This window comes from Aplysia californica, unplaced genomic scaffold, assembly GCF_000002075.1.
Source record: "Aplysia californica isolate F4 #8 unplaced genomic scaffold, AplCal3.0 scaffold00191, whole genome shotgun sequence".
In the NCBI taxonomy this organism is placed as follows: Eukaryota; Metazoa; Mollusca; class Gastropoda; order Aplysiida; family Aplysiidae; genus Aplysia; species Aplysia californica.
In genome coordinates this window covers 990,165-1,007,762 of record NW_004797461.1, presented here as the reverse complement: position 1 = coordinate 1,007,762, position 17,598 = coordinate 990,165, and the positions used below count along the sequence as shown (strand labels likewise).

Sequence of the window (17,598 nt, the reverse complement as noted above, 5' to 3'; positions counted from 1 at the left end):
TTTCGGTCGCTACCCGGACTCGAACCCGGGACCTTTAAATGAGAGGCCAACACCTTAACCTCCAGACCACGAGAGCCCCCCGATATGAGTAGTAGGCTTCGGTCGCCACCTGGACAAAATTCTACATTTCTACCAAACTGAAAAGGTTTAATGTGTCCCGCGCGCTCATATGATCTTACACAGGTGGGAGCATTGTACTGTAAAACACCAAAACATTCCCCCTCACTCCCCCTTATCTCCTTTCTTCTTCATTTCCCCTCCCCATCCCTCGCCCACCCTCCACCCCCCAGCTCCCCTCGTCTCTGCTTAACGACAAGAAGTACCTGGAGGCAAACGGAGTCCTAGATCGTTCTTACATCGTGGGCGTCAACAACGGTGAAGGCATTGGCTTCTTCCGAGGCACTATCTTCCGTGCAGGTGATGGTTTTTGCTGTCGTTGTCATCATCATCATCATCATCATCATCATCATCATCATCATCATCATCATCATCATCATCATAATCATCATCATTATTAGATAAGCAGAGTAGGAGGGAGAGTCTTGTTTGAATTTCAGACAAAATAACATAATGTAAAATGTGTTTAAAACAATTTGTTTAATAGCTCAACGTTTCGCAGGGTTGAGACTTGTAGAATTTCCAAGAAAATTTTATGATGTAGCTTCTACGTTTCGCCCTTCACGGGCTTCATCAGAAACACACAGAAAATAAAGTTAGATTTAATGACTACAATAGCTATAGTAACCAAAGTGCGCGCATCTACGTAGCAATGCTAAAAAAAGGTGCGATAAACACAAATCAGAAACATAGAGAAAGGGGAATGCTATGGCTGAAAGTGGTAAGGGTATAGTTTATTACGTTTATTATGTATTGTCAAATCATATTAATAGAAATGTAAAGGTAAGTTGACTTTATATATCTACATGTGGAAAGGAACTTTTAAAAACTGTAAATCCCCCACAGGTAGGAAACTCTTTGTCCGCTCGGATCGAGCTCAATGCGAAGGTAGAAAAGAACAAGTCAGTTCAGTCTATATTTCTTCCACTACGTTGTGAAGGCAAATCTCCGTATTTGTCCACATCTGACATAGATGGACAAACTATCTTAATTATCCTTGACACTATGGTAGAAATAATATTAGTAATATTATCTAAAAAGCTAAGGGGGAGAGAGAGAGAGAGAGAGAGAGAGAGAGAGAGAGAGAGAGAGAGAGAGAGAGAGAGAGAGAGAGAGAGAGAGAGAATGACAGAGAGAGAGAGAATGACAGAGAGAGAGAGAGACACAGAGAGAGAGGGAGAGAGAGAAAGAGGGAGAAAGAGAGAGAGAGACACACACACACACACACACACATACATACACACATACACACACACACACACACATACACACTTGTAAGGGAACCAAGCGTGTGGAGGTTATGAATACAACGGAAAGGCAGGACCGATGGGGAGGTGGAGAGGGGGGAGGGGTACTGGGATACAAGGGGTGATTAGTACCCTACGTGGTAAATTTTTTAGGTCCCTGAAATGTGTCTCGTCGATGTTAAGGCCAGTGAGAATTTGATGAGACCCCAAGTTCCAGATCTTCAGTGATTCTCTTTGATTTTTTTCTTTGGTAGGATTTCGAACTTTTTCAATACCCTGAAGCTGCAGATTGGAGGCTTCATTATTGTGTCCAGGGCTGTTGAAAAGTTGGGCGACTGGTTTTTCTGTACTGAATACCTATGGTTATTAAACCTAGCTCTAAGTGTGGGGAAGGGGGCTCTCGTGGCCTAGAGGTTAAGGTGTTGGCCTCTCATTCAAAGGTCCCGGATTCGAATCCGGGTAGCGACCGAAAAATTTTCTTCTCTAAAATTGTCTCCTTTCACCTTCTTTCCTGCTCTCTAGCAGTGTTCTGTTGTCTGCTTTCATTTCCACTTTCTGCCCCCACCCCCTCACTCCCTTTGCCCCCTCCACTGGGCTCCTGGCTCTTTCTGCAGCCTTTCCACTGCTACTCCTTGGCTCCTCCTTACTGCTGTCTTTCAGCCACACCCCTGATCTTCTGGTAGGAAAGATCTACACCTAGCCTTCTCGGACAAGGGCGAAAAATCTCGGAGGGCCCGTGAGCAAGTTGCGCACGTTAAAGATCCATTGGTGGTCTAAAATCGATAAGAGTAGGCTTCGGCCGCCACCCGGGCAAAATTCAAAATTTCCTACCAACTGGAAATATTAAGTGTGTCCCGCGCGCTCATATGACCTTATGCAGTTGCGAGCGCCGTAAAACACTATACAAAACCAACCATACGTGTGGGGATAGTTTGACCTACATATTGGGCTGGGCAGACTTTACATGAGATGAGGTAAATTACATTAAATTGGTTTCACAGGTGATGTCGTGAGAAACTTTTCTTTTAAAGTGAGGGCCTTCTACAATGTTGGTCCCTTTCATGTAAGCACATGTTTTGCATCTAGCTTTTTGACTAGGATAATTTTGAGGCGGGGTATATGGGCTTCATGCTACATCATCATCATCATCATCATCATCATCATCATCATCGTCATCGTCATCATCATCATCATCATCATCATCATCATCATCATCATCATCATCATCATCGTCATCATCATCATCATCATCATCATCGTTATCATCATCATCATCATCATTGTAAGTAGATTTTTCAAATTCAATACAGGTTCAACGTTTCGCCCTGTAAAAGGCTTCGCCAGGAACACAATACACAAAAAATCGGGAATATTTTTTCCACCCAAAGCGAGACAAATTATCAAGATCATCATTTAAGCTGGTACCGATAACTCCATATTCCCAAAAATTGATGAGCGCCTGATTCCACCGATTGTAGTTTAAATATTTATTGAATGACGTTATGGACAAACGGTATTGAACATTCTCTAGAATATTTTCTTAGATTTAATTGAGAATTTAAAAATATACCAATAGATAATATGCTTCATTTTTGTGCAGAAGTCTATTCTCAATAAGAGTCAACATACTTGTATAATATTATGGCCTTGTTTAGATCTAGCAAAATGAACATGTTGTAACCCTCCAGGGCGGTGCTACTGAATGAAGTGTCTTTAGGCTGTTGCCAAAAGGGGGTTGGGGGGGGGGGGGGCATTAACATCTCTAGTTCTTATGCATATTAGAATCAGGGGCGAAGGCTGACTTGTTTGACAGGGTAATCAAAATGAGATGGGACCAGATAGGGCGTGGAGATATCACACTCACACAAGTCACAAGAATCTTACTGGCACTGGAGGCGGCAACTCTGAGTTGTGAATGAAAACAAATCCTGAATTCATGTTGTATGCACATTCAACCGTTAAAATAATCGGGAAAGTATTTCATTAAATATAAAAATTTATTCCAACTAACCGTAAATTTAACTTTAGATTTGAACACACGAACACCAAGGTAAGAAGCGCAGATGTCAGTACTACAATGGCATGTTATACCAGACAGCCGAAACACTTTGGTAGAGCATGCCAATTATTAATTTTTTATTTCACATTTGGCTGTTTTTTGTCTACTTTTTCGCGGCCAGGAGCCGGTGTCATAATCGAGGTCACGATCTGATTATAGGACGTTAAAAAGTCGAGGAAAAAAGAACAAGCACTTGCAGCAGTCAAGATATTATTAGGAGTTAGTCCCCCTCACATCTGTGAGGTAGACTCGACCTGTGTAATAGTTAGCTGACATAATCAGCGTGTGGGGCTGCTTATAACTGTGGCTCGAAAGGGGTGAACATGATATATGTGGCAATGAAACAGTTTTGACTGCTATGCACATGTTCCCTTCAACTCTATTGGTAGACTCTTCCAGCCTCACTTTAAGCTTACTTAAGCAAAGCTTGTGGCTGCTTATGGAATGGCCCGATAGGGGCGAACAGGCTATTTCTGTGGCAATGCAACGGTTTTGAATGTCCGGCATAGTCTATTGTTCATTGGTGATTATGAACGTCTTTTTACATTTAATTTATGAGGTTTACGTCTATGGGTGAATTTGACTGCGACAATGTTTCAAAATTAGAAAGGGAAGCAGTGATTATTTCATTATATAGACACTTCGCCTCTGGTTAGAATTGTAATTGTAAATGGGCTGATTCATCAATGTCATGCTCATAACTGTGCCTGAACTTCAACAGGGAACTGCTGCTTTTTCTTTCCTAATCCTTATTCGTCATTTTTCCTCTACTTCTTACTTTTTGTATGTTTATCACTCTTGTGACCCGCTATTTCCGGGGTGCCTTGATAGTCGAAGCAGACTTTGTGCTGTTGAAGCTAGAGAGGTGAGCAGAGTAAGTCTGATTCCCAATAAGGACTTCTCTGTTGACATCCACCCCTTGGCGCTCATATGACCTTATCAGTTGCGAGCGCAGTGGAAATTCTGCTAAAACTAAAAAAAAAGGAACATGTTGTCTCTCACTACTAACATACATGTAGTAAACGTAACAGCACTGAAAGGATTAAAATTAAAACAAGCAAATTAAACAAACACCCAAACAAATAAACGTGCTGAATAAACGGAGTCTCTCTCTTTCTCTGTTTCACTTTCCTTCTCTCTCTGTCTCTCTCGCTCTATCCCTGTCTCTCTCCCTCTATCTCTCTCGCCCACTCTCTCTGTGTGTCTCTCTCTATGTCTGTCTCTCTGTCTCCCCCCAATCTCTCTCTCTCTCTCTCCCTCTCTCTCACTGCCTGTTCCTCCTCACTCCCCCTCCCCCCCAGGCTCCCTGGAAGCGGCATTGAAGATCGACAACATCAGCTCCTACATCAGCTCCTCCATTGACGCCGTCTCCCCCTACTTCCCAAGCCAGGCCGTGCTGGACATTGTGACGTACGAGTATGCCTACCCCCTGGGCACACAGGGGACGGCTGACGTCCAGGTGAGGACCCACTGACCACCGCCTCGTCACGCTTAGCCTTAAGCTTAAATTGCCCTTTTTAACTTGTTCGTTCCTCTGAAAAATGGTGAATTATGGTAAAGGTTTATACAATTAACGACCCTATCAACGCATTAGATTATTTAAGAGGCGGGACCTCCGAGTTTAACTTCTTCTATCTCCGAAAGGACTGAGCCAAATGGGAAATTCGTTTACAGTGCCTTTCCCAAGGACACGATGTCGGACCGAGCTGAGGCTCGAACCCCCAGGCCCGAAATCTCACGATTTACGAGTCCGGGGTAGCCTAACCACTGGGCTACTGACGCCACCTTTCTTCCTTTGATATCCTTAGGATGTCGAGGGGAGGTGCAGGTTTCGGTCATACTCTGTGCTAAATGTGTGGCGTCTGTGGCTATCCCGAAAATTTTTGTTTTGAGAAAATCGAAGGTGAAGTTTTTGCCCCATGTTTAGCTTCTTTAAAAGACAAGGAGAGTATTCTCTATAACCAAACAAATATACACACTAATGAAACCAAACTTCTCCTATAGGTAGAGCAATGCCCACTTTTGGTGTAGGTCAAGATTTCTGAAACCCACCGAAATCTGGGTTAGCCCGCTTGTCTTTAAAATTAAAAGCGACCATATTATGCCAAGCCTTTTCAAATACAATTCTTTGAACACCTTGATAACGACTCCGAATATTCTTACGTTTGATAGAGCATTTGCTTTCTGACCTCGTGGTCTTAGTACATATAACTCAAACCGGCCCCAAAATATGTCAGATAGAACATTGTAATTCTGAGATAGCGAACTGTGTTGTGAATGTGATGTGACAGTGAATCCTTAACTTACTTATACATGTATAGATCTATATTATGTTCCTTTAGTAAGTAAGTAAGTAAGTTAGTGAGTGAGTGAGTGAGTGAGTGAGTGAGTGAGTGAGTGAGTGAGTGAGTGAGTGAGTGAGTAAATAAATAAAAGTAAGTAAGAAAGCAAGCAAGCAAACAACTGCAAGCGAGCAAGTAAGTAAGTAACAGTAAGTAAGTTCGTAAGTAAAAGTAATTAAGTGAGTTAGTACATGTAAGTAAGCAAGCAAGCAAGTAAGTAAGTAAGTAAGTAAGCAAGAAAGCAAGAAAGCAAGTAAGTAAGTAAGTAAGTAAGTAAGTAAGTAAGTAAGTAAGTAAGTAAGTAAGTCAGTAAGTAAGTAAGTAAAAGTAAGTTAGTAAGTAAAAGTAAGTTAGTTAGTAAGTAAGTAAGCAAGCAAGCAAGTAAGTAAGTTTCTTTAAAACTCTCTTCTAGTTGAAGAAATGCGCTACTTCTGAGAACCTCCCTTCTCCCCCCTCCCCTCTCTCCACGCGCAGGGTATGGTGGACCTTCAGACAGACACCATGTTCCTGGTACCGGCTGTCCAGTTTGCCCGGCTCCTGCTCCAGGCCTCTGACCGCACCGACGTTTTCCTCTATCTGTTTGACCACTATCCTAAGGTAAGTTTTAGTAAGTGTTTTACGGCACTTACAATACAATAAGGTCTTAAAAGGGTTTTTTTTGGGGGGGAGGGGGGGGGGGTAAATTAATAAGATGAATATTTGGAATAATTTTCTTTAGTCAGAACACAACGTTTCATGTTACTGTTGTATGTTGTACTGTATTGTAAAGCGCTCAGAGCCTGTGTACTTTATTCGGGGTTGAGCGCTATATAAATGTCATTTATTATTATTATTATTATTTAGTAGAGGTTTTACGGCGCTCGCAACTGCATAAGGTCATATGAGCGCCAGGTCATAATATAAGTGTCGAAGATTAGAAGTGTAACAAGAGAGTAACAAACACAAAAAAAAGAAAGAGGGGAGATACAGACGATAGACTTTTGAAAAGCTTGATAGGAAAGAAGAAGAAGCAAACCACACCAGACTCTTTCTGCAGCCTTTCTACTGCTACACTGGCTCTTTCTCACTGCTGTCTTACTTTCAGTCACACCCCTGATCTTATTGTTGGTAAGATATAACACCTTCTCGACTAAGGGCAAAAAATCTTGGAGGTCTCGTGTGCAAGTTGCGCACGTTAAAAAGATCCCTTCGTGATCCAAAATCGATTTACATATATGTAGTTTAAGACTAAGAGTAAATTCTAAAAACTGAAAATGTTTAATGTGTCCCTCACACTCATACATGTATTATATTATGATGACCTTATACTATACAGATGCGAGGCTCGTGACTACCCCCCCCAAAAAAAAAATAATAAAAAATTAAAAAATAAATAAAAAATAAAAAATAGATTAAACAAATATATATATTATACTTGTATATATCTGTGTCGCAGCTGAGAGACCCCAGCTCTCCATTCAAGGGCACGAACCACGCTCTGGAGATGGTCTACCTCTTGGACAAGTCCCCCATCTTCGTCAGCAGCGGTATGTTGGACTACACGGCCATAGACGAGCCCAGCGAGGAGCCAGTCTTTGACGTCTTCGCCGGAGCTCTCAGCACGTTCGCCAAGACAGGCGATCCCAGCAGGGTCAGACCGAACGGTCAAACCGTTTCATGGCCTCGTTATGACCGGGAGCAAGAGTACTACCTGGCTATAGCAGGCGATCCCCAGACGAGGACACGACTTGCCGCCAAAAGGGTCGCTTTGTGGACTGAGTTTCTGCCCACTATGAAAAAGTAGCTTCAGTTGGATGAGGGAGGACTTCTTCTGATCTCATTTTTACTTTAAAACTTCTTCATCAGTAAAAGCGGGGGCCAACTGACGCTAAGAACAAACATTATTAATCTGTGAATTTTAGAAAAAGCATCTCCTAAGCCATCAGTACTTCTTCGGTCTCTTCTTTTACATCTTGAAATAAATTCTACCACTCACCACCTCATATTTTTTAACTTTGTAATGAACATCAAACTTTGTGGTATTATTTTTTTTATATAAATTAAAAACTCAAAAACTGTATCTCGTCTCACATGTATGTACATACATCGTGTATCAAATAATCCAAACTGGCTGTCTGAGGAATTGGATTTTTTAATAATTAAAATTTTTGTTTGTCTTTGTCAGAGAAAAAGATGGACTTAATTGAAATTGTTATAGAAATAAAGTTGATGAAAAAGCAAGACGGGCAGACTGAGTGAGACAGATAGATACAGGTACAAAAAAGGAAATGAAATAAAGAAGTTGAGCCTATCACTATCATCAGTACTGATACATTTAGCAACACTTTCCAACCATTGCGGGAGCAAATGAGTTGATGAGGCAGGCCTACTCAGAGACAATCAAGTACATGATTGTATTATTATAATCTTGCTGAAGTTTAAAACTCGACTTAGATCAGATGTAATGACTTTTTTTAGTAATATGGATCATTTAGCATTTAGAGCAAACAGCCCCCTGTCAGATTACTGGGCTGAGAGAAAATGTGAGGTGTTATGATACACGTATTATAAATTATTTTTCGCAATTCATGAATGACGCATGGAGATATCCGCTGATAACCAACACAAGGATAAAACTTGAGCGTTTTCAGCTAATGCCATTTTCTTCAACTATGTCTTTTATAATATAATATAGTGGCGTCGGTGGCCTAGTGGTTAGTCCGACACCTAATCTTGAGATTGTGGGTCCGGCTTTGTGTCCTTGGGAAAGGCACTTTACACGAATTTCCCATTTAGCTTGGTACTTTCAGAGATGGATGTCCAGCCTACTAAATAGCCTTACGGTGTTGACAGGGGCATTACATCTATACCATTTCACCACTTTCACCTTTTATAATTTGTACCAATAAATCAACTCAACCTTGAACTTTGAAGGATCTATTGGTGTGAACTAAAATCTGAGAAGTAACTCATTTTGTCAGCACGCCTCACAAATATTTTAGGATGAAGGCATGGAAAAATAATTGAGCCCCACTCCACCGATTCAAACGTCCAAAATCTGAGTGGATGAACAAATTAATAATAATAACCTATGACAGTATTCCACAGCCATTAGCAGAACATCATAACAAATATATCAAAAGTCTCATCGACTGGGAGTGGGTGGTTGGCGGGTGCTCTGGTGTGGTTTGGTCCTTCTTTCCTATCGAACATCTATCATCCTATTTCCCCTTCTTCTTTTTTATGTTTGTTACAGTAGTTACTCTCTTGTAACACCTCTAATCTTCTGGCGCTCATATGACCTTAAGCAGTTGTGAGCGCCGTAAAACCTCTACTAAAACTAACTAATCGACTGGGACAGAATTTTCAGAGGTAAGAAAAGAGAAACAGACTACACATAAACGTAAAAATGGTCACAGTGGTGGGGTGGGGAGTGTTTTTTTAGTTTCAGTTCAAGTTTTATGGCACTTGCAACACAATAAGGTCATAAAAGTATAAGTGCCGAAGATTAGAGGAGTTACAAGAGACAAGAGAGTAATAAACCAAAAAAAAAAGAAGGAAGAGAGATAAGGACAATAGATGTTTGATAGGAAAGAAGGAACAAACCACACTAGAGCACCTGCTAACCACTCACTGGTGGGGTGTTTCTTGAGCTATGAGAAGCACATCGACAAAATAACAAGCAGTCATTTTGCGATGGGAAATTCGGTGGAATAAACTGACTGGAACAACAGAGGAAAAGAGAAGAACATGCCAGTAGCAGGGAAGTAAAGAAGACAGGAACAATGGAAGGATTAGAAACAAGACAGCACATTATTTAAAAAATGATCATTGACATCCTCCAACTTTCACGCTGACTTACTGTAAAGAAACAACAGGCATACATAACATACATAACTCCAAGACAGTGGTAAGACACAATCTTTTTATTGTTTGGAGATGTATCAAGAAACAAAACATTCACTTTCTTCCTGCTTCATGCATCCAAAGAGTTTATCACTTGTACTTGTATAAATGGTATAAACGCTGGGCAAGTGATGACTTACGTAACCACAGCCAAGTCTGGTTACAATACACTTACATTCTACTGAAGACAGACTCACTACTACAGAGACATTCAAAGACAGGTGACGCAATAGCACTTAGGCGACAAAAAACACTGGTGAATAAAAAGACAGCCATCAACACTGTACAAAAGGAACTAGACGCCTCAAGTTATTTGTGCACTCTCGTCCCGAATTCACTCGACGGTAGCACGCATTTACAGCTTTATTTCAAACAAAGGGAAGGGCGAAATGTTTCAATTTATATATGTCCCACATTAGAGGGACTCATAGAATAAATTAATTACTAAAAGATGGTCGACGCTGGTCTGTTATCACTCGAAATTTGTCCCTTCCATGATGTTGGTGCTTTCAGAGGAGATCACGATGTTTCAGGTTGCTGTGCTGAACTCTGATGAGAAAAACAAAACGGGAGAGGTGATTACCAAATTGTTGTTGCGATATGTTTTGCTGAGATTCAGCACAGCAGCGGTCACATTTTCCCCAAGAAAGTGATCAGACCATCAGAAACGGAAAAAGAAGGACAACACACCATGCTACACAATAACAACCAACAAAATTATTACAGAATATGTTGAGGGCTGCATCTATTGGTATACTGGCCTGAACAAGACAAATCATACAAAAAGTAGAAAAAAAACATCGCAAGAGTATCACATACAGTATAATATAGATAGGCCGAAAACAGAAGACCTGAAATCACACATCTGTCGAACTGGGCCTGCAGTCACGTTTCTTTCTTCTTCTTTTTTATACTTTATCTTTGTAAGATATCCCTCGAACTACGGATCCATTAACACTTACTTTGCCATCATATTTTGGGGAAAATCCAAAGAAACTGGGTCGTAAACATCGCAAATCGGTGAGATGAGGCGCCAAAGTGTTAAACTACTGAGGCCAGTCCAGACAAATTCGAGCTATCTGTGTTACAGACTTGCAACCTCATGTACAATAAGGAGGGATATACTGTTACTATTACCTCAATTCCAAAATTGGCCCATTTATGTGGGTCTAGTGTATAACAATAAAGGAGAATTTCTGAAACGCTGAAGGGGTTCAACAAGCGTGAAATTTAATATCAATCAAGCATCAAATATATGAAAATCTTCCTCTTCGGAGAGGCCTTCAGAACTCTAGAAACGTCGGTAGTAGAAAGAACGCCACCAACCAGATGTTGTTCAAAATATCTTGTGCAAAAATCAAGAGTACCGCACTACTCTTTTTGGTAAAAATCGCTCGCGATACAGGCCAGTATAAATGACACACAGCAAGGACACTCAAGTCATAGTTATAGCATCTGCACATGCCCCATACATAAACATTCAGAGTCAAGATCTTTCTCCTTTAACTTTATTTCATAAAAATACAATACTGTTGTCATGGACAATAACCAATCTTTCTGTTCAATGAAGCAAATGGTGAAAAATTGCTGAAGATTAAGGGGCAACTGTAGTAAACAAGAGTATTCTAGGGGATCATTGCAGCTCAGGCAAGCACCAACATTATACAGAATAATAATAAAACATGCAAATTATATTCGCTAAACTAATAGCAGCCACACTAAACTGATTTTAGATTCCAACTTTTCATCTGTCTAGTCCACCAAGCAAAATGTTTGTTAATGAACTATTTAAGGCCTTCGATTGTTCATCAAAACAAAGCAAAGAACAAACATTTTTTTCTCAAAATTTCACAAAACATTATGAAACGAGCAAAAAAATAACCAGGAAAATTCATGAAACCTGTAGAGAAAACAAATTGTTACCCAACAACAAAGGGCTGGAAGAGCACCAAAGCAACAGTGCTCAACTCTTAAAGTAGAAGCAAACACACTTGTCAAGAACTTGTCATTAACAAAGGGCTGGAAGCGCACCACAGCAACAGTTGTCAACTCTCAAAGCAGAAACAGACACACTTGTCAAGAACTTGCCACTCCTGCCTTCTGACTGAACAGTCCTTATCTAACAATCCCGCCCGCACGGTGGACACTGCTGCTGCATGTGGCAGCCACCCGCAGGCCTGTAGGGAGGATACTCCACACGCCGTGGACTGGGTCGGCATGGAGGCTGGACGTAGCGCGCAGAACTGTCACAGTACTCCGACTCCTCTGCGCAGGGTCTGCCTTCCCCCATGTTGCTCATCTCTTCTCCCATGTCCCGGACTTCCTCCACACTGGAGAAAGTCATCTCTTCCCCCACCTGCAGATGAACCAGCCGGGAGCACCCCAAAACTCATACTGGAGGGGGTCTCCTCCAAATCTAGCAGTAAGGGCTTCTTCCACTTGCAGTGAAAAGTTTTGAGTCTCAGCTCTGCTAGGAAGGAAGCTGAACCCTTATTGAAGTTCCCATCTCCTCTATTCCAGCCAGCTACTATTACATGTAGGCCTACAACTACTATTCAGCAGGACGACTTCAATAAACGTAAACTTTTACAGGCTATTTGAATTTTTGTTTTTCCCAAATTTGACCATCAGTGCCAAAGTTCAGTCTGTAGTTTTTTTTTAACCTTGTCTGTTCTGTCATGAAATTTGAATAACATTAATTTAAAGCACTGTTTTTTGAGTGACATTAATTAAGTCACTATTCCATATTTCTGCTCTACTAATGTAATTCAAAAAAGTTTTCCCACAACTTAAAAACAAGAGATTACCCCTTCTCTTTCTTTTTCTCTCCTGTTTCACCTCTCAAGCATTACTGATTAATCACAAAGGTCGGGTAGTATACAGGCGAATTTCCCTTTGTCTTCCATGTTCACCAGATTGTTGGACCATAGAACAGAGTAATCATAACTTTAACTATTTTCTCATGAAGTGTACTTTCAGCAAACTATCATTATCAATATCATTACTTTCAAATAATAATTAATGCATAGCATCAATTCCCTCTTGAACCTATTTTTAAAAAAAAGTTCACCTCAACCAAGACAGAAATCATGAGAAAGACAGATGCTGTTAATGAACAAGATAATTTGGGACAACTTTGTCACCAGAACTTATCATAGACATGCTGAAAAAGAGCAATATTATGAGGGTTAACAAAGATAAAAATAAAATCAATGGGAACATCACAACACTACCTTTAAACTTGCAAGTTCTGGGGAACGACTTAGAGGCAGTCCATATTTGAATTCATAGTTGCAGCTCGCAACTCCCATGCCAAGTCCCAAACCAGCTCCTAATGTAACAGGCCATGGTTTCCCTGAAACAGAATTAGAAAGCAAAAGATATAATGGATCCAGGCCATTCTAGATTTAAATAATTCATCATTTTAAGAAATCCAATTTTCATGCACTATAATAGTGCGCAGTCATTCAATTTTTTCTAAAGAAAATAAATGCCCTTACATAGAAAGCCAAGATCTAAAACAACAATAATTTCATTTGCTCAAAGTAAACTCAAAGGATTGGTAGACTGTGTAAGGAAAGGCTGATAAATACGAAGTGATTACTTTAAGTAAGAACACACATTCTGTGTGACATGGATCTTGTCTGGAGCAAACATAGTAGCAGTCGTGTGTCTCCATCCTTCTCTTTCATTCATTTGAGTATTTTGAAATCCCCATGAGTGAGTCGTATATTGGGTTGTTAATTGCTCTGAAGTTCAGAATATTGTGCATTGGCGTCCTCGGAATTTCTTCTCTTAGATTTTTCCCCTCATTGTTGTTTCAACTCTATCTAATGTCATGGAATAATCAACGAAACATAAATACCTTTCTGCTTACCATACTGACACTATTTTTGAATACGTTCTTAAGTGTCCATTAATTCAAGTTTCATATTAACCCATAGTATAGTATAGCATGGGAAATGGGAAAGAAACTTTTTAAAGGAGGGTCTTAGCCTATTGTCTTGAGCGCATGTCGTGTGATGTGTATTGAAAACGGTATGCTACTGTGAGAGAAAAAAAAAAGAAAAAAAAAGAAAGGGAGAGTCAGTAGTCAGCCAGGTGGAATGATAAAACTGCCAATAACTCCTTCAAGGTCAACACATTTGTTGGAACTTTTAATTGTGTTAGAACATAGAATGAAGAAAGGAAAAAAACAACAACAACAAACAAACAGGGATTTGAAATCCTTTTTGTTAACATGAATGTTGTATCAAATGCTAGTAGGTTTTAAAAGTCTTCTTGTGTGTCATCATTTTTCTGTTACTTGCAGGGGCAGATGTCATCTTTTTATCTTTAGGAGCATTGTTAGATTTTATTCATCAAAGATATTTTTACAACAAAATAAGAAACAATCCACCAAATTATTCTAAAACATAAATTCAGCTGATTGACATTCTTATGATTCTGAGTCCATCAGACAGCAACCTGTCGTTAAAAAGCACAAACATAATTTAAATGAAATAAAACAACAAATTGTTAATACTTACTTTTAAACAACAATGCTGAGAAAACAATTCCAACACCAACACCACCAACTGAAAAGCAAAAAAAGAATGAAATTTAGTAAAATCCTGCATGAACCGCGAATGACAAACCCCTGTCCCGAAGATTTTATATATATTCATATTTGAAAACATAAACAATGAAACCCAAATGCGCTTTGAAAGACAAAACAAATCAAGATTGACACACATAGGATCAGGATAGGAATCATGGTCAATTTGTCTGGGTTGGGGAACATTTTGGTCTTAGGCTCGGACAGCCTAGGCCTAAAAGTAGGAGTAGTAAAGTTATTATACATTTTTTTAAAAAACATCACGTAGATGATTTTCGACCCCAAGATCGACACAATTTAGATAATTTAGGAGATCATTGGTTTCTGACCATGCTTGCCAGTACCAACCTGGGCAGAGAGGGACAGTTGTCTACCCCTGAATGCACTGTGCTTGGGAGGGCTCCTATTCCTAGGCGCGAGTATGTGAAGCTGTATAAAGTGAGAATGGGGTGCAACCATCCAATTTTTAAAGACATTTTAGCTATTATTGTCAAATTACCTCTCTTGGGGGAAGGGAGTTGGAGGCCCCAATAAATCGAGAAAACGAGACAGTTTTATAAAGGATTCCCTGATTGCTGTTGCATACAGGGGACCTGAGTGAGTGGGGAGAATTATATGACGAAAGGGTGCACATGAGTGGAGCGTGCTTTTGTTGTATCGTAGGCATTTACGCGGAGACTACAGTACAATAAAAAGACTACAATTTTTAACAAACTGGCTAGCCGCACTATTTAAGTACGGATGGCTAGCCTGCAAGTCTAGCCGTACTTACGCCTAGCCGTACTTAGGTTAGGCCCTGTAGACTAAAACCTGTTGAGTACACAGGTCTCATTAGTAACTATTTAGGTTCAAAATCATGCACTGTCACTAAGGCACCTTTTGGTTTCGTCTAAAAATACATTAGATCTAGATCTATAGATTTAGGCTAATACTTTAGGTAGGCCTATTGCACCTAAAAAATTTATTTACAGTTCAGTAGGCCTATTTTTTTGCTGTTTGTCAGTCTCGCCATCATAATTAAAAGTACAGCTAGCCTCTGCCTTTTCCAGTCCATTCATGCTGGAGTCTCCTTTCAAGGTAATTGGTTATCGAGGAAGGGTAATTTATTACTTAATTTGAACTCAAGTGCATGAACCCTCTCCTAAGGTAGGTTACACTCGAACAATGCGACTACATGCAGGGCGTAAACCGGGCAACCATTGGTTGATCATTTGACCCAAGAATACATTAAGTAGGCCTCTATTTTAGGCTACTCTACTCTTGGCGCTCTCGACGACACCCTCCTTGTCACTCTCACGGTACCCTACCTCTGCAGTGCTTTCTGCACCCCCTCCCCCTCTCTCCCAAGGTAGGGTAACAAACGAAAAAGTCCTCAATTTGTAACAGTATTACTAAATCTACAAGAGATTCTTTTTCTTCGTCTTCTTCTTACAAGTTCTCCTCCTTCTTCTTCTTCTCCTCCCTCCTTCTCCTTCTTCATCTCCTCCTCATTCTTCTTCTTCATTTCTCCTCCGCCACATTCTTTTTCTTCTTCATTTCCCCTCCTCCATCTACACCTCATCCTCCTTCTTTTTCTTCTTCTTCTATGGGCCCTCCAAACCCGCTGTGCTGTGAGAAGACGGTCAAAGGTGCGAGACCGAAACCAGGACTTCCAAGGGTACCGTAAGCCGGATACATGGGTCAAAGGTTCAGCCAATCATAGCCCAGTTTACACCCTGCGTGTAGTCGAATGTCACTCGAACTTGAGTTGTAAGCTTGAAGCTAACATTGTCAAAGTCAAATAGATCGATCTACTGCATCACCCCCAAATCCAACAACCACAGGACTGTGCAGGAGGACCACACTGATTAAATTTTTCAAAGTAGGAGGCTGTCATTGGCAACCACTGTACTTTGGGTAACTAAATTTACGATTCAATTAATAATTTCAATTAATTCAGCGTTAGTGATTTGAACACTGACTATTTGAACTTGAACATGCAACGACTGATTCAATACCGGCACTGGTATTGCATAGATTTTGGTGATTCGGGCTCCGACTCTGGGCCTGGTTGAGGAAGATGAAACACGCGAACGTGGAAGAGAGTAACGAGTTACATAATAACGCACGAACCGAATACTCTCAGATCTTGTCATATAATTCATATATTAAAACTGCTTGCTCGCACTATACTCACCAAATTTTACGAGACCATTGTACAAGCAACGGTCGATCTTTTCGCCGTAAACGTCCTCTGACCTTACTTGACCATCCATCTTTGATCTGTCTCTGTTTACTAAATAATCGTATTCGCTATAAAATCATTATAGTCGAGTTTGTTCTCTTCAATAGTCTTGCAATGGGCAAAGATTCTAGAATATCGATGTTTCATTTAGTATCGATAAAAATAAACGGCGAAAGCTCATTAAAAAGTCCGACTTCAGAATGAAACGAAATAATGAAGCGGAAAACACCGAAAATAATCGCAACGTTGAACTTTAACCTTGCATTCTTGTAAATAAAACGTCATTGCGTTCATTGCGTTCCAATAGTTCAATCAGTCAACATGGCCGATCCTAGTCAGAAGAGCACTGTGAATGGGAGCGAAGCAGTTACGTTAGAAGATGACAAACCTGCCGATGTGAAAGAATTTGAAGGTGCTACCTTACAAATTGGTCAAACTGATCAACACGTAAATGAAGCCGAGACAAACTCAAGCTCAGGTGGTTCCGGATTCTCGAGAAATCGACCAGGCAGTGTTATTGGCAGAACAAGTGTCAGGTCGACATCAAGCAAAACGTCTCTCAGACCAGGGTTTATCAAGACTGATGTTTCCGCTCGCTCATTTTATTGCTACAAGGTAAGCAAAGTCACAGTAGCGGGCAGATTAACTGGAACTGGCATATCATTAATATCAGTGATTGCTTGCTGTCAACGGGCATTCATGCTTCGCTTTACTCTGGGCCTGGGGGAGGGGGTTGAAAGGGGAAGGTACAATCATAACAATGACAATGGTATCAAAGTTTCATGTTAGGGAAATACATCATGATAACAAAAGCTGAAAGGGTCGGTAAATTTATAGAAACCCTCCCGTCTCAGAAATGGTAGCATCAATTGCCACCGAGTGACGCGGTGGCAATTGACAAAAATTGACTTTTTGTCAATTGCCACCGAGTGAAGCGGTGTCAAGTCTGAAAACAACACTGTCTTTAGCATTATACATAATGTGTGTCTAATGGGTCAATTTGTTTTCAACTAATTTCATTGGACGAGCATCTAATCTAGAGCTATGGACTATGGTAGGCCTACCAACTTGGCGTGTTTTCAATGAGACGTAGGCCTAGATCTAGGCTAGATTTAGCCTACACTTTG

At 40.5% G+C, this 17,598-nt stretch overlaps 3 protein-coding genes across 6 annotated transcripts in view; 2 read left to right on the top strand and 1 right to left on the bottom strand.

Moving 5' to 3' along the window:
• The first annotated feature begins 286 nt into the window (after positions 1-286).
• On the top strand, positions 287-7,876 carry LOC101864145 (carboxylesterase 4A-like). Its single transcript, XM_013082733.1, has 4 exons — positions 287-417; positions 4,725-4,882; positions 6,240-6,362; positions 7,201-7,876. The coding sequence occupies exons 3-4, from the start codon at positions 6,243-6,245 to the stop codon at positions 7,546-7,548; spliced, it is 468 nt and encodes a 155-aa protein (XP_012938187.1). The 5' UTR covers positions 287-417; positions 4,725-4,882; positions 6,240-6,242; the 3' UTR covers positions 7,549-7,876.
• A 1,779-nt stretch (positions 7,877-9,655) lies between these two features.
• On the bottom strand, positions 9,656-16,542 carry LOC101861728. Of its 4 annotated transcripts, none has more exons than XM_005098703.3 (5): positions 16,424-16,539; positions 14,180-14,227; positions 12,884-13,005; positions 11,724-12,006; positions 9,656-10,199 (listed from the first exon to the last, which is right to left on the bottom strand). In XM_005098703.3, exons 1-4 carry the CDS (start codon positions 16,500-16,502, stop codon positions 11,770-11,772), a joined length of 486 nt encoding a protein of 161 aa, XP_005098760.1. In that variant the 5' UTR covers positions 16,503-16,539; the 3' UTR covers positions 9,656-10,199; positions 11,724-11,769. The 4 variants fall into 4 exon arrangements, with proteins under 4 accessions (XP_005098760.1, XP_005098761.1, XP_005098762.1 ...); XM_005098704.3 differs by having other exon boundaries at positions 11,739-12,006; XM_005098705.3 differs by having other exon boundaries at positions 11,748-12,006.
• A 210-nt stretch (positions 16,543-16,752) lies between these two features.
• Positions 16,753-17,598, top strand: part of LOC101863900 (tumor protein p63-regulated gene 1-like protein) — a gene marked incomplete in the record, with an annotated part of 11,132 nt that continues 10,286 nt past the window's right edge. Inside the window, 1 exon segment of the mRNA XM_013082743.2 lies at positions 16,753-17,086. Coding sequence (XP_012938197.1) covers positions 16,793-17,086 — 294 coding nt within the window.